Source organism: Silurus aristotelis, assembly GCF_946808225.1.
Source record: "Silurus aristotelis genome assembly, chromosome: 11".
Classification (NCBI taxonomy): domain Eukaryota; kingdom Metazoa; phylum Chordata; class Actinopteri; order Siluriformes; family Siluridae; genus Silurus; species Silurus aristotelis.
In genome coordinates, this window is record NC_139584.1 from 1,913,395 (window position 1) to 1,928,000 (window position 14,606).

At 37.8% G+C, this 14,606-nt stretch overlaps 1 protein-coding gene across 1 annotated transcript in view; it reads right to left on the minus strand.

The window, feature by feature from the left end:
• Positions 1–246: 246 nt before the first annotated feature.
• The window catches only part of pnck (pregnancy up-regulated nonubiquitous CaM kinase), a gene marked incomplete at its 3' end in the record, with an annotated part of 28,238 nt that continues 13,878 nt past the window's right edge, over positions 247–14,606 (minus strand). Inside the window, exons 8-13 of the mRNA XM_083555121.1 lie at positions 13,732–13,810; positions 12,912–12,999; positions 9,999–10,093; positions 8,868–8,924; positions 1,940–2,280; positions 247–278 (exon numbers count right to left, since the gene is read on the minus strand). Of these exons, the coding sequence (XP_083411247.1) occupies positions 247–278; positions 1,940–2,280; positions 8,868–8,924; positions 9,999–10,093; positions 12,912–12,999; positions 13,732–13,810 (692 nt within the window). The remainder of the gene's footprint in view (positions 279–1,939; positions 2,281–8,867; positions 8,925–9,998; positions 10,094–12,911; positions 13,000–13,731; positions 13,811–14,606) is intronic.

Consider the following 14,606-nt stretch of genomic DNA (forward strand, 5'->3'; position numbering starts at 1 on the left):
CTGTGAGATTCACCCAGCTTGGGGAAAAAGAAAAAAAAAAGACATTTCTTTTACATGACAAGGAGGCCGAATTTGATTTTTTTTTTCTGTATTCAATTACATCCTGTGACTTCTTTCATCTGTCACCAAAATGCTGGAAGACCATTTTCTGTGATTATGCCAAGATGCGGTTCTACACTACTGCTGTTTTTTCGATGAGTCACCGGATCTTCAGCCTGCAGTTCCACAGTTCGCTTCTTTTCTGTTTTAACTGTCAAAGCAGCAGTCGAGACCACAACCTAAAAAAAAAGGAAAAAAAAGAAAAAGTAAGCAGACACTGGCCAGCTCCTGAGGTCTGACTGATTTCTCCAAGACTGGTCCAAAATAAACGCATAAACAGACAATGAAAAGCCTGAGCCAAGATCCAAAGCAGTGTTCCTATTTAATATAGACGAATATTACTGCATAGTGAACACCAAATCGTCAATATATTTAAAAGTGTACTGTTTTTCTATCAGGAGTACAGGACGACAAGATTCCAAGGGGCCTGATTATACAGGGGCCCCAGTGATGTCCAGGAGAATTTAAATTGCATGTGCTAGTGAGACCTGTCAATAAGACCAAAATCTTTTTATTTACATCTTAATTATACAACGGTATGGTTTTAAGGGCCTTGCACAGGGGCCCAAGAGTGGCAGCTTGGTAAAAAAAAAAAAAAAGAAATTGGCCCAACATACAGTAACAGCTCAGCTCTTCATGGCATTAAATGTACAGACTTCATTTGACCAAAAGGAAAAACTTTCTATTTCTATTGTAGTTTATCTAACAACATTAAAACTACATACAGCTGCTTTAGGTTAGACTTTCACCAAATACCAAACATAATCTCAAACCATTCTCACTGTTCAAAATCTGAACAAGGGAAAAAATTACCATGGTTTTCTTGGTTTATTTCATGGGGAACTATGGGGAGATCCTAGAAAAATCAACATTATGTACTAGGAAGTGGTTCCCAGTCAATGAGGTTTTTGAAAAGAATGCTTTTAGAAAGATAATTGTCTTTAAACATGCCCAAAACCATTGAGAAACAATCTTCATTGTCAAGTTAATGTTTTTTAACCAGGATCCACATACGGCTTAAAAGTGTTTCTCTCTGAGCAACAACTAACAAACTTGTACAAGTTGTAAATTTGCCATCATTTTAAGTAAAAAAATATCATTTTTTAAAACTAAAACACAAACCCTTCTACATATACATTTTTTGGATACTGTTGATACACTATATGGACAAACGTTTGTGGACTTGGTATTGTTTCTTTCTAAAAAAAAATCCCATTCCACATTTATATGGACTTATATATATATTTATATTCTAATAATAGGGACCAAATGTCATGTTATCATGAGGTGGAGGTTAGTGTTTACATTTAGCACTAATAAGATGAATTAATAAATACATTTTATGGATTAAAAGTATTGGTACATCTGACAATGTAATGTAATAACATGTAATGTAAGGAAATGGCCAAAGATTCCATATATATATATATATATATGGAATCTTGTATCTATGTATCAATATATAAAGATCTTCCACTCCAAGCCATGTAAAGAAGATCTTCATGGAGCTGGCTTTGTGCACTTTGTGTCATGTTGGAACAGGTTTGGGTCTTCTAGCTCAGTTGAAGGAAAAAATTTCATGCTACATTAAAATGCATCCTATACAATTATGTACCTTCAGCTACGCATCAACAGAAGACCCACATATGGCTGGAAAAGTCAGGTGTCCCAGTACTTTTGTACTTTTTAGCATATGTTTTGACTCAGTCACAATTCTCACCCACTGAAGCAGGTCAGATCAGGTTTCCAAAGCTGCTTCATGTATATATATATATATATATATATATATATATATATATATATATATATATATATATATATATATATATATATATCTGACAAGCCAATCTGTGAGCATTTGGTCTTGTCAAAGCATTTCGTTTCTCTCGTTCTCCTCCAGAGAAGTGAAGCAGTGTACCTTCAAGTGAGCTGTGAGCAGAGATTCCCTTAAGGATACCTGAGCAGTGTTCCACACAGGATTCCCACCGTGTGATCTTGGACATGTTCCGGAGGCACACGGAGCACCATTCCGGCAGTTTCATCACTGTAATGGATTGTTCTGTCATGTTTCGAACATCTGGCTTCGGAGCTGGGCAGCGAAGCGTCAGGGAGGCCGGCTGTTGGGAATGGAGCGCCGCTGTGGCCCATGGGAGGAGTTCGAGACGGACGTTGGCAGGTGTTCTAGAACCGCCTCAGCACAAACACACACACACACACACACACACACACATACACACACACACTGCTGTCATCGTACGCCAGGAAGCGCCTTAAACAAGAACAACTGCGTGACTAAGGCTCTTCTATTTCCTCCCTTGTTTTGTAATACCGCCGTCTTAATTAAAATGAGTTACGCCAGATGGGAAGCAGATTGTCGGTATAAAAATGAGACAAGTTCGCAATGTACACAGTTCTGAGAGCAGGGTTTAAGGTTCATTAACTAACTTGTGTGAATGCACAATTCTGCCAATGATTGTGCTTCTCGAAAAAGGTTTCATTTTGGGTTGGAATAGAAAAGATTGTGAGTTTAATTAAAAACAAAACCCTCTTATATCATGATTCATGACAAACACAACACGGATGCATACAAATGCGTGTTCACATATGGTATCGCATAATACGGAGTTCTGAAATCATTATACTGTTTTTGTTATGCTATGTTATAATAATACAGAAAGGAATCTATTAACCGTACAGAGGAAGATGGGGGCAGGCTCAAGGGGTTCGGATCAGGACAGACCAATCACAAGGCCCAGAAATGTGAAGAATAGACCAGGGAATTGAAAACAATAACATCAAAAAAATGTTATTTTTAGAGACAATGTCCCTCTGGCTATGATAAAAGATTTCTGAAACATTTACAGGCATTTTTTTTTTTTCCAGTGTTTCCTTTTGCTTGGAAATTAATTTGAGTAAACGCAGTGGTTTCCAGGCAACTTGGAGCTGAAAATGTCATGGAAAACACAGAAAACTGCAATCTAACCGCACACAAGTGTCACTTCCAATCTCATGTTCCGGCATCAAGCAATCTATTTTTCAGTATAGAAAATAAATATAGTCGTGATATAACCTCAAAATGACACTGTCAGCTTCACAGATCTAAAACGGAAAATCCCCGCCTGGGATCCTATATGTTTAGCTAAGCAGCTAATAAACTTAGCCAGTGAGTGTGATATTTGTTCTGTGGAAGATCCAGACGGTATTGGAGACTATATGACAAGAGTCTCAAAGAATGACATCTCAGTAAGAAATGCAACAAGTTTAGAAAGAAGTTGATTAGCTAACAGGCTAGCAAGATAGTAGGCTAGTATGCTAGCAGCCCTGTAGCTTGATGGTTGAACTATTATGAATCGTTATTAATGGTTTTGACAGGCGTATTTTGTTAAATAAATCAGTCAAAATATGACCGACAAGCTTATTGTCTGAAACCTGTGGACTGAATTATATACATATATAATGTTGGCAAAATAATATGGATAATAAAATTATTAATAATATGAAGAAAAAGAAAAAGAAGAAAAAAATGATTACCTGTTTGATGCATATATAATGAATGATGATCAGCAAGTATAATTTTATTTGTTCTTAAATTATATGTTTTATTCATATACATTTTTTTATTAGTGGAAGAATATGTGAATAAATCTCAAGACTAATTTGTTATTATTTTATTAGTAGTAGTAGCACTATAACAGTAATACTTAATAATTAATATAATAAAAATCATATTATAATAATTAATAAAAATCAATAATTGCTGTTGTTATCATTATTATTATATTAATAAATGAATAATAATAATTAATAATGAAAAATAAGTTTGATGAATATTTAATGGATGATTAGCAAGAATTTGTTTATTTATTTATTTGTTTGTTTAATGTTTATTTTTTTTTTTATTAATAGAAAAATATTATCCGTGCAGAATACGGAAGATATTACTGTTGTTATTAATAATGGTAAATTAATATTATTTGTTGTTGTTATATTAATAATAATATTAATAATAATCTTATTCTCTGCTCTACTTCTTCTTCTTCTTATTATTATTATTATTATTATTACTACTACAACATTAAAGCAATTAAATATATAATTATATTGTATATCAAAAATGTTTAAAAAAATATCACAAATTTTACAGTGTCCTACCTGCTTGATGCACACACACACACACACACACACACACACACACACACACACACACACACACACACACAGAGAAAGATGAGAAGGGGTTAATATTTATTAAACACTGATACACATCAGAATGCATTTTATTTGTTAGGTAATCTTGAAAGAGCTCCAACAATCCAACAATCATTACAGGATAAAAAATAAAAAAAACGTGAAATTTTCTTCTTCTATGACATAAAAAATTGAAGGAGATCAATTGCTGTTTAATGTCACCTTTATTGAAAAGCGAGACCTGAGAGCTGAAGGTTGTGTGTTAATAATATGTACGATTTGTCAGTACCATTGGGTCGTTAATACGAGTGAAGCGAGAGCAGCAATCCAGGGTCAGACGTTACACCACATCAACACTGTGTGATTAAAATCTTTTCCATTAGTTATTTATCCACATTACACGGGGTTCTGCCATACACACACACACACACACACACACACACACACACACACACACACACACACACACACACACACACACCATGAGCACATTTTTAAATTAGTTCACAGACAGTCCCCATTGGTTATGAAGCTGAACGCTCCATCCAATCCGAGATCTTTTTCACTTTTTACCCTGGAACCTTCTTGACAACACACCCTAAGTGCTGAAAGTGCTCTTACTAGGCTGCCGCAAGCATGGCTTCATCTATAATTGCTTATGGGCCTCTCCAAATTGCTTCCACATGGGTGCTCCAAAATCACAGGAGCTGTACGAGCCTGGCGCAGGAGCTGAGTTATTGCTCGCTATTTGTTCTTGAGTAGCAGTGGTCGATGCCACATTGTTGGTCTTTTATCTTCCATCTTGGCATTTACAGGAAATGGTTTGCACTGTGTGCAAAAAAAGAAAAAAAAAATAATCCCCATACAGCGAGTTCCTTTTTAAGGGTTCTCGGGTGAGTCCCGTGGCTCGACCCAAATTACCAGCGAGCCGCGGTGTGCTGTTCTGGAAAACACTGGAGCGCTTTCAGGAATGTGTCTCGTTCGTTTAGCATAAGGTCTGACAGACTTGCAGAGAAATAGATGCATTTTACACACCGTTTCACCCTTCGTTTGACACACGACCAGCAGTTTATGATCGAGTTTGACTATAAAAATGAAAAATAAATATTTCTCATAATTTTTCATTGGAATTAAACAAAACATATTAAATGGAAAACGGTCGTCAGAAATCTCAGCAGTTGTTATAACAAAATCGAAACCAGATTTTGCTACTTTTTCATATTCAGTGTGTGTGTGTGTATATGTGTGTGTGTGTGTGTGTGTGTGTACTTAGTATCTAAATCCAAATCACTGGTGGGTTCCATGATTGAGGTGAGCTCTTATAACACAGAAATTAAACATTTTACATTTAGATGGATAGACACATACATACATATATATATATGAGGGTGAGGGTTTAGGGCCTTGCTCAAGGGCCCAGCAATTGCATCTTGGTTGTTTTGCGATCCGAACTCATCACGTAAACATAAATCCACAGATCTACCATTTCACCTGCTGCAACTTCCTACTGATCATGTGACTGATCATTTGATATTCACATGCTCAGGTAACAGCAGTGGATGGACGTAATGGAAAACAATTCAGATGTGCATTTTTAATAAGCAATAATGCATGATTTCAGGAAAAAGCATGTTTCAAACATGAGATGTTAAATCGGCCAGAAGCACAATGTAACTCAATGTAATATGAATAATATAATACTATAAGCATTTAATGAATATATGTTAAGTGTAGATGTGGTAGGTTGGGGCAGACAAAAATGCTGTTAGTTAGTTATCTGATTGAGTTCTTGGAAAAAGACGTGTTCTCTGTAATGTCTTTCACCTTTACTTACTTAACATACCTAGATTTGTAAATGGAAAACAAATGGCCAACCAGTCGTCGGATCGCAGCCCCTGATTTATTCTGAATATCTGGGGTGACCTTGGCACACTTATTAAAACAACTGAGTTAAGACGGCTTGCGGCGTGTGCTATTAGGTTTTCCATTTGAGCAGCCGTTCATTAGGCTGTCCATTAGAACAGGCTTTTATCAGGTGTGTCATTAGAAAAGCCTAATCAAGACCCTTCTGTAAGTTAAATTTTTTAATGCTAATGCAGTGCCCACTGGGAGAGAACAAACACTCAACATGGTGTTAAGGTGCAGGTTCATTTACTGTCATTAGTGTTAGCGTTCCTTAATGGGAGAAAAAAAAGTGATCTGCACTGCCCTCTGCTGGACGAACATATATTGTTTGATAACTGACAGTTAAACTCACCCAGTTTGAGAAATCATTGGAGGCAGTTTTATACATACAGGGCATTAAAGACTGGAACTGTATGGCACTTGGTAGACACCCCTATCTACCCCCTATCTAATAATCCCATTGATATAACTGAGTAGATGAGGGTTTAGGGCCTTGCTCAAGAACCCAGAAATGGCTGCTTTTCAGGGATTTGAACTCATGAAATTCTAATCTGTCTGACTAAGCTACTACATTCCCATAGAGTTCTACACATTTTACATACATGGAATTTGGCAGATCTCCTTTTTCAGAGTGACTTACACCCATCTCAATTATAGTAGCTTGGTACTGCTAGGACTGGTTGTAGGGTTTAGAGACAGTCGCATTGAGTAAAAGACACAAGGTGGAGCTGAAGATGTTGAGATGTTCGTTGGGAGTGACAAGGATAGACAGGATTAGAAATGAGTTTATTATGGGGACAGCACATGTAGGACATTTTGGAGACAAGGTGAGGGAGGTGAGATTGAGATGGTTTGAACATGTACAGAAGCGGGACATGGGGTATATCAGTAGGAGAATGCTGAGGATGGAGACACCAGGAAGGAGGAAAAGAGGAAGATCAAGAAGGAGGTTTATGGATGTGGTGAGAGAAGACATGTAGGTAGTTGGTTTGAAAAAGGCAGATGAAGAAGACAGAGAGTATGGAGACGGATGATCCGCTGTGGCGCCCCCTAATGGGAGCAGCCGAAAGAAGAAAAAGTCGAAGGTACTGCTAGGACTGGAACTTTCATCCTTCCGATCAGAAGTCCAACATCTTAGCCACTGAGCCACATCGCTATTCAGCTATTCATACTTTTAATTTCGCATAGCCAATCCATCAAAGCATCAGTAAGATGAAACCAGAGACGCCACACAGACATTAACCTGAGCTTCAGATTAAACTATGGACCCTGGAGCTGTGAAGAAGCTCAATGTTCTCACCATTCCACGCACTTTTACATCTCACATCTTCAGTTCACTTAATAAAGATCATTAACTGCATCATAGCAATGATGAAATTAGTGTAATGTCATTTAGAAACTTTGGGTCCAATCAGTGACTGAAAGGCTGCTTCTTCATTAATCTGGAAAATTTTTAAAATGGTGTTTTCAAGGCATACGTACACCTGATTTTTCCAGGCATATGTGGTTCTTTTCCAAATTGTTACCACAATTTGTGGAAGTTTTCCCTTCACTTGAACTAGGAGACTCAAACCTGTTCCAGCAATGCCCCTATGGACAAAGCCTGCCTCATAAAGATCTGCTTTGCGTGGTTTGAAATGGAAGATCTCCTGCTGTAGAGCTCTGACCTCAACCCTATTAAACTTAAAGAAACGTTAACTGCACCCCAGACCTACAACCGTAATTGTAGCTGAATGAGCTCATATCTCCACAAAAGCTAGTTGAACATCTTCCCAGAAGAGTGGAGGTTATTATTGAGGAGTAGTCAGGTGTATGCTGGAACAGGTTTGGGTCTGCTAGTTCAAATAAGAGGAAAATTTGTTTATACAATCGTGTACCTCCATCTTTGAGGTAACAGAACCACAGAAGAACCACATATGTATGGCATAGAGTGACATTTATCTAATTTATAGAGCTGGAGCAGTTGAGGGTTAAGAACCCAGCAGTGGCAGCTTGGTGGTGTTGGGATTTAAACTCACAACCTTCCAATCAGAAGTCGACTCTTTAACGACTGAGCTACCACTTCCAAATGAAGGTGTCCCAATAGTTTTGCCCTTATAGTGTATGGCTGTTTGAAAACGATCATGATAGCAGAAGATCAAAGTCTCAAGATTAAAATCGTGCATGTCTCTAAAGACAAACGAGCAAAGATCAGGATAAAATTGCACATCAAAGATGGTGAACAGTCTCCTCATGATACATTAATAAATCCTCCATCAGTGCTTTCTGAAAGTTATTGGCACGGCGTATGAATGTGTCCTGAAACGCTCTGTCCCTTCAAATTAAGTGTAATATATTATTTAATATGCAATGTTCTTCCATTAAATGTCCCCTCGGGTGCATGGGACGGATGCAATATCTACCAATTTAGCCACAGCAATATTATATTGCTAATAACGTTCATTAATACAGCAGCGGGTTCTTTCTACATTGCGTTTCACAACATGGAACTTTGCGCGTACCTGCGTTTTTTCGAACGATTCTCTTACAGTGATTGTGTAGAAGTAACGACCAGGCTGGAAAAAGACTCTAATTCACTTCCCTCTGGCGCCTGTACAAGTCACGCTGGTGGTATTAGGCACAAGCGGCACATAGAGCCGACATCAGCAGTTTAGGATGGTTTGACAAATGCTCACTCAGACATGTGGGTGTGTTGACTTCTGGTCTTTTGCCAGTTGGATTTCAGGAGGTCTCTAGAGCAAAAAGAAAATGATTGCATTAACTTTACATGACTAATAGATATCAAATAATTCAGCTTTTTTATACTCGAAAGTCTCCATAAATTAAAATCGACTGAGGAGAAGCATTTGATTTGATTTCTCAGTAATTTCTACGCATTGATCGTACGCTGTAATATACACGAGAGGTGTGTAGTGGAACTGGGTTTCTGCTGGATCCAGCAAAAATAAAAGTTAGAGCAGGTTTAACGCCAATGGGACCGCAATTGAGCGAGAGGTTCAGAAGCTCATGCAGCAAAATACAAGGCCATTTTCTTTCTGAACAGGACGTCCCAGCTACTTGTGTAGCCTATAATTTATCGTTATACCACAGCGCTGTTGAAATGTGTCAGGATTAGGGTTGTAAAATCCCAGGATTTTAAAGACTAGAAACTTTCCATGGGAATTAACGGTGATAAACTGTGAAATTGTAAAATTGCAGGTTAGCCAAAAACGGGAAAAAAAAATAAAAAATTCAGGATATTTTGGGTTAAAACAAGCAGATTTAATGCAATTTCAGTTGCGCAACAAAATTATACCAAAAATTAAATCAAAGTCGAAAATGAAATTTTTGAATCTGTATTTGTTTGCATGCATGTCTGCTTATGACCAAACAAATTTCTATATTTTTGTTTGTGTATTATACAGTTTATATACATTTCCACAAATTGTAATGAAATCCCATAAATTCCAGTAAATCCCCATAAATTCCTGGAAAATTTCAATTTGGAATATTTTTCAAATTCCCCAGATGAAGTTCCCATCTATACTTTCCAGAAAGTTTTCGGAAATTTACCAGAAATCTTCTACCCCTTTGCAACCCTAACCCTATTCATGATTATGGCAAATTCAGCAATAAACTTTAATAATCATCAGCCCCTGCACATCACCAGATAGTCACATGTCACTAATTACTAATCACCTGTGTCTGGATTCCATTTAAAGGACTATTTAACATACCAAGATGTGAACATTGCTCATTATATATCAACAAATAACACAAACGCTTCCATTTTCTTGTTAGAGTATAGTGTATGGTATGCAGCTCACTCGGCGGTTCCTGTGGACCTGTCTGGTTCTTTCTCTTCGCTCGTATGAGCCTTCTTCCTGAGGTGATGCACCAACATGGTGGCATTAAAGGCTCTCTGAAACACATAATCAGGTACATGTGCTTAAATACTTCATGTAAACAAATCTAAATTGAGTTTATTTAAAGCAGCATAATGAAATACAACACAGAAAGGCTTGCTGTTGTAGGAAATAATCAATGGCGTGGTGGGGTGATATGGCCCACTATTAACACTGCTAGCTGAGGTTTAAGGGCCTTGTATAAGGGTCCAGCAGTGACAGCTCCGTGGTGCTGAAATTTGAGCTCACAACCTTCGAATCAAACCTCCATCGTCTGATCTACTGAGCTCCCACTAAATACAGTATGTAGTGAAAGAATAGTAGTATAATAGTCCACTGTTTTAAGCTCTGAGACTGTATGCTCCTTCAGATATGGTAAATACGAATGTAGCCTCAATGTAAACTACAGATTTTCGGATTTTCTGAAACGTCTGGCAGAGCTACTAATAAAAATTACAGCAACATGATAAAAACATCACAGCACACCATCCAACACGGCACATCTTACCAATAATGAACTGTAATAAATAGACATTCGGTGCCACCCAGACGAGGATGGGTTCCCTTTTGAGTCTGGTTCCACTCAATGTTTCTTCCTGATGAAGTCTCAGGGACTTTTTTTCTTTACCGCAGTTGCCACTGGCTCGCTTGGGTGGCCTGCTATAGAGCATTAAATCCATTTGAACACCTGCATGTAAACACTGACTGCACCCTGGGCCTCCTCACCTCACCTATATCAGTATTTTACTTTACTTACACTCTCATGGCTGAATCTCCAAAAACACACCCCAAAATCTAGTGGAACATCTTACCATAGGAGTGGAAATTACTATAAGTGCAAATGGAGACTAAATGTTGAATGGTATGTTTACATGGTAAAACCAGAGACCGGAAGTGATGAAGTACAAATACTTTGTTACTGTATTTAATTAGATTTTTCTGGTATCAGTATTTTACTCCACTATTTATTTTTCTGACAACTTTTTACTTTCACTCGTAACATTTTCAAAACAAATATCTGTACTTTATGAGAACATGACTAAGAACAGAGACATTCCTGATCACCTGATCATCATCATCTTTTCTCTGCTTGTGTTCTATATGGTGGATCTTCAGTCTGGACACATTCATTAGAGAACAACATTAGAATTATTTATTTTTTATTAATATGATGTGAGGTTCAGTTACCAGCGTGACACTAAAACAGGTAGTAATAATCACTACTTTTTCACTGAAGAACATCTCAGAGCACAAACTACTTTACTTAAAAAAGTGCAGTCAGAACTTCAACCTTTACCAGAGACTTTTAAAAAAACATCAGTATCTGCTCTTCCACTGAGTGAAGGATGTGTGTGCTTTTGTCACCTCAGGGTCAGATTTCCACATACTTTTTCCCATGTAGTGTACATGGTACTGGTGACATTCTTGCCAGTTACAATCTCACTGGCTCCGTGTGCACATACCTACACGCTCTGTCTTTTATCAGACTTATAACTTTTTAAACAAAGTGACTTTCCAGAGCTACATCTAGTCACCAGACTGGAAACATCTGGTGCACTTTGTGAGCTTTAAGTGTTATGTGGGAAAATTATATGAAATTTAATGCATGATGAAAATAGCGAGTATAATGTACTAACTACCAGAAAAAAACATTAAGTGTGCAACTTTGGACACTTTTTGCACTCAGTGGTCACGGACTTGCCAAAAAGCCGAGACAGCAGATGGTACAGTTTACGGTTCAAATCCAGATCTCAGCTAGAATTTGGATGCAAATGAAAAGCAGAAAGTATCAACTGATAATTTTTGGGGTTTAACATCAGTAGCTGTGTTTAGAGGGGTTATTTTGCTATCATTAACTAGAGGAATCTGTGTCTTTTTCATTTTCAACTTGCTTTCATACAAAATAAAGTCTCACATATTTCCCCATTTTTGCGCTCCTCCATTGGCTTTCAGTAGCTGATTTAAAAACACTGCTGCACAGCTATAAAACCATAAATGGACCAGCACTCAACCTCAATGCACAGCATTCCCTCCATCCTCTACTACTGTTCTTCTGATCCTTCCATCCTCTACCAGTGCTCTCCTAATATCTCCATCTTCTACATCTGCTCTACTAATATCTCCATCTTCTACCACTGCACCACATTCCCTTGATTATTTACTACTGCTCATCTGATCTTTCCATCCTCTACACTGCTCCTCTGATCCCTTCATCATCTACCGCAGCTCCACTGATATCTCCATCTTCTACTACTGCACCACATTCCCTCTCTCAACCACCACTGCTTCAATGATCCCACCATCTTCTACCTGTGATTCCTCCATCCTCTATTACACAGACAGAAATGGATACTTATATATATACACAGGTCCTGATGTGGGTGAGGTGAGAAGGCCTGGGGTGCAGTCAGCATGAGAAATGTATCCCTAAGGGGTTTAGTATGGTTGATATCAGAGCTCTAAAGCAGAATTCCACTCTCTTTGGAACAGGTTTGTGTGCCTCCAGCTTGTGGTAACAGTTTGGAGAAGAACCACAAATGGATGGAAAAGTCAGATGTCTCATTATGTTTTTCCATACAGCGTATGTTCAAGCAACTTCAATCACACATCTTCCAGATTCGAGTCGCACATCTTCTGCAAGTGAGAAAGCAGCAGGAATATGCACTCTAATGTGATGCTAAGTCATTTCACATGAGACAGGAGTAAATACAATTCTCCCCGGCTTTCACACGAGGCTCGGTGTGATCTGCGAGACGTGAAGGTGAGGAGCTGGAGCTTTCATCCACTTACACAGATCGAGACATGGTGCACAAACGAGCCGAAGTGCTTTCTCACCTTCCACTGGCTCTTGGCAAAGTTCTTCTGGATTTGCTCAGACACAGAGCTGTGGATGTTTTTTTCCAGAGCTGCTCCACCTGAAATCCTGCCACAGCATAATGGAAATAAACTGAAATAAATTGTGATGTTATACGTAATGATTAGAACACAGAAGGAAACAGATGCTATATTCAATGCAGATTTTTTTTTTTTTGCTACAGCAATCCACCATTGATCACTGGAGACTCCTTCCATGAATAAACATCTCCTTATCAATGTTCCTAGGTTTTTTTTAATTTTCTAAATATGAACACGTTTCTACTTTCTTTTTATCATTAGGCTTAAATGATGTCAAGTGTCCATTATGCACATTCTATGAACGAGCTGTTACTATGGAAACAGTAATATCTGTGAATGGGTGCATTAAGATCAGACTGTGATTACTGGCAGGGCTGCAATTATTGAGAACTTATTCAAAAGCTTCTGACCAATCAGATTTGGTGCATCACTGTATAGCCATGCATTGATATTGCATTGTTGTTGTTTTCATTCTAGGTAAGCTTTTGACAGGAGATACAAACAATTTTTTAAAAATAAATGCTTTTAAAGCTCCATGTAAACATCTTCAGTTACCTATTCTTATGTAAAGGAACACACCATGCCCCTCTCTCTCTCTCTCTCTCTCTCTCTCTCTCTCTCTCTCTCTCTCTCTCTCGCTCTCTCTCTCTCTCTCTCTCTCTCTCTCTGTTCTTTCTCTTTTTGAAGGCTGGCATCTCTTTCACCAGTGATCGACCTCTCCATTCTCCAACCACTTCACCATGGCTATTTAAAAACTCACCACAGATGCTGCAAGGCCTGCTCGCAATTGAACCTTCTCTTCGGGTCTTTCTGGAGCAAGTGCACGACGAAGTCTTTGGCTGGGAGCATTAGGAGAGGAAAGCGCAGAAGAGAAAACACAACAGGATCGATGCCATTTAGTCCACAACAGCAGCTGCTCGGCTTAGAGGTTTTTATTTCCACCGATTTCATCATATTCCAAAGTTTCAGAACGTGTATGTGAATATTTATTAATTTGTTGGTTCGTTTGTTTATTTGTTGATTTATTTATTTATTAAGAAAATCCCATTAACTTTATTTCTCTATGGAGTAATCATTTTTGCCTATATTATATTAGTTGCTGGAAAGTTGGGAAAGTAAAATCCCGTATTAAATAACCCGTATGAAGAATTCCAATGAATTCCGCAGTTTTCTTCACCATCACAAGCGTATTACTAAAATAATAACAGTAGGATTTTAGTAATAAGTTGCTATGAGACGTTTTCTTTTTTCCTGAATAAATATCACAGTTTTAAGGTCTTAACATGCAGAGTTTCAATCAGTGTTTTTTTCAAAAAGAGGCTACAAATAGCAGGTTATAATCATTAAAAAGCATATGGAATCCAGTTTAGCATAAACCTACATGTCTAAATCAGTTCTTAAAAATGTAAATATGCAAAAATGTTTACACTCACCATGACATGCACTATATAGACAAAAGTTTGTGGACACCTGACCTAAGATTGTGCTTCTTTTCAGATATCCTATTCCACATTTATTCCTTATTTGCTGTGATTAGAACCTCCACGCTCCTAGGAAGATGTTCAACTACATTTGGGAGTTTTGTGCTTATTCAGCAAGTAAGTGAAGTCAGGTACTGATAAAGGTGAGGTGAGG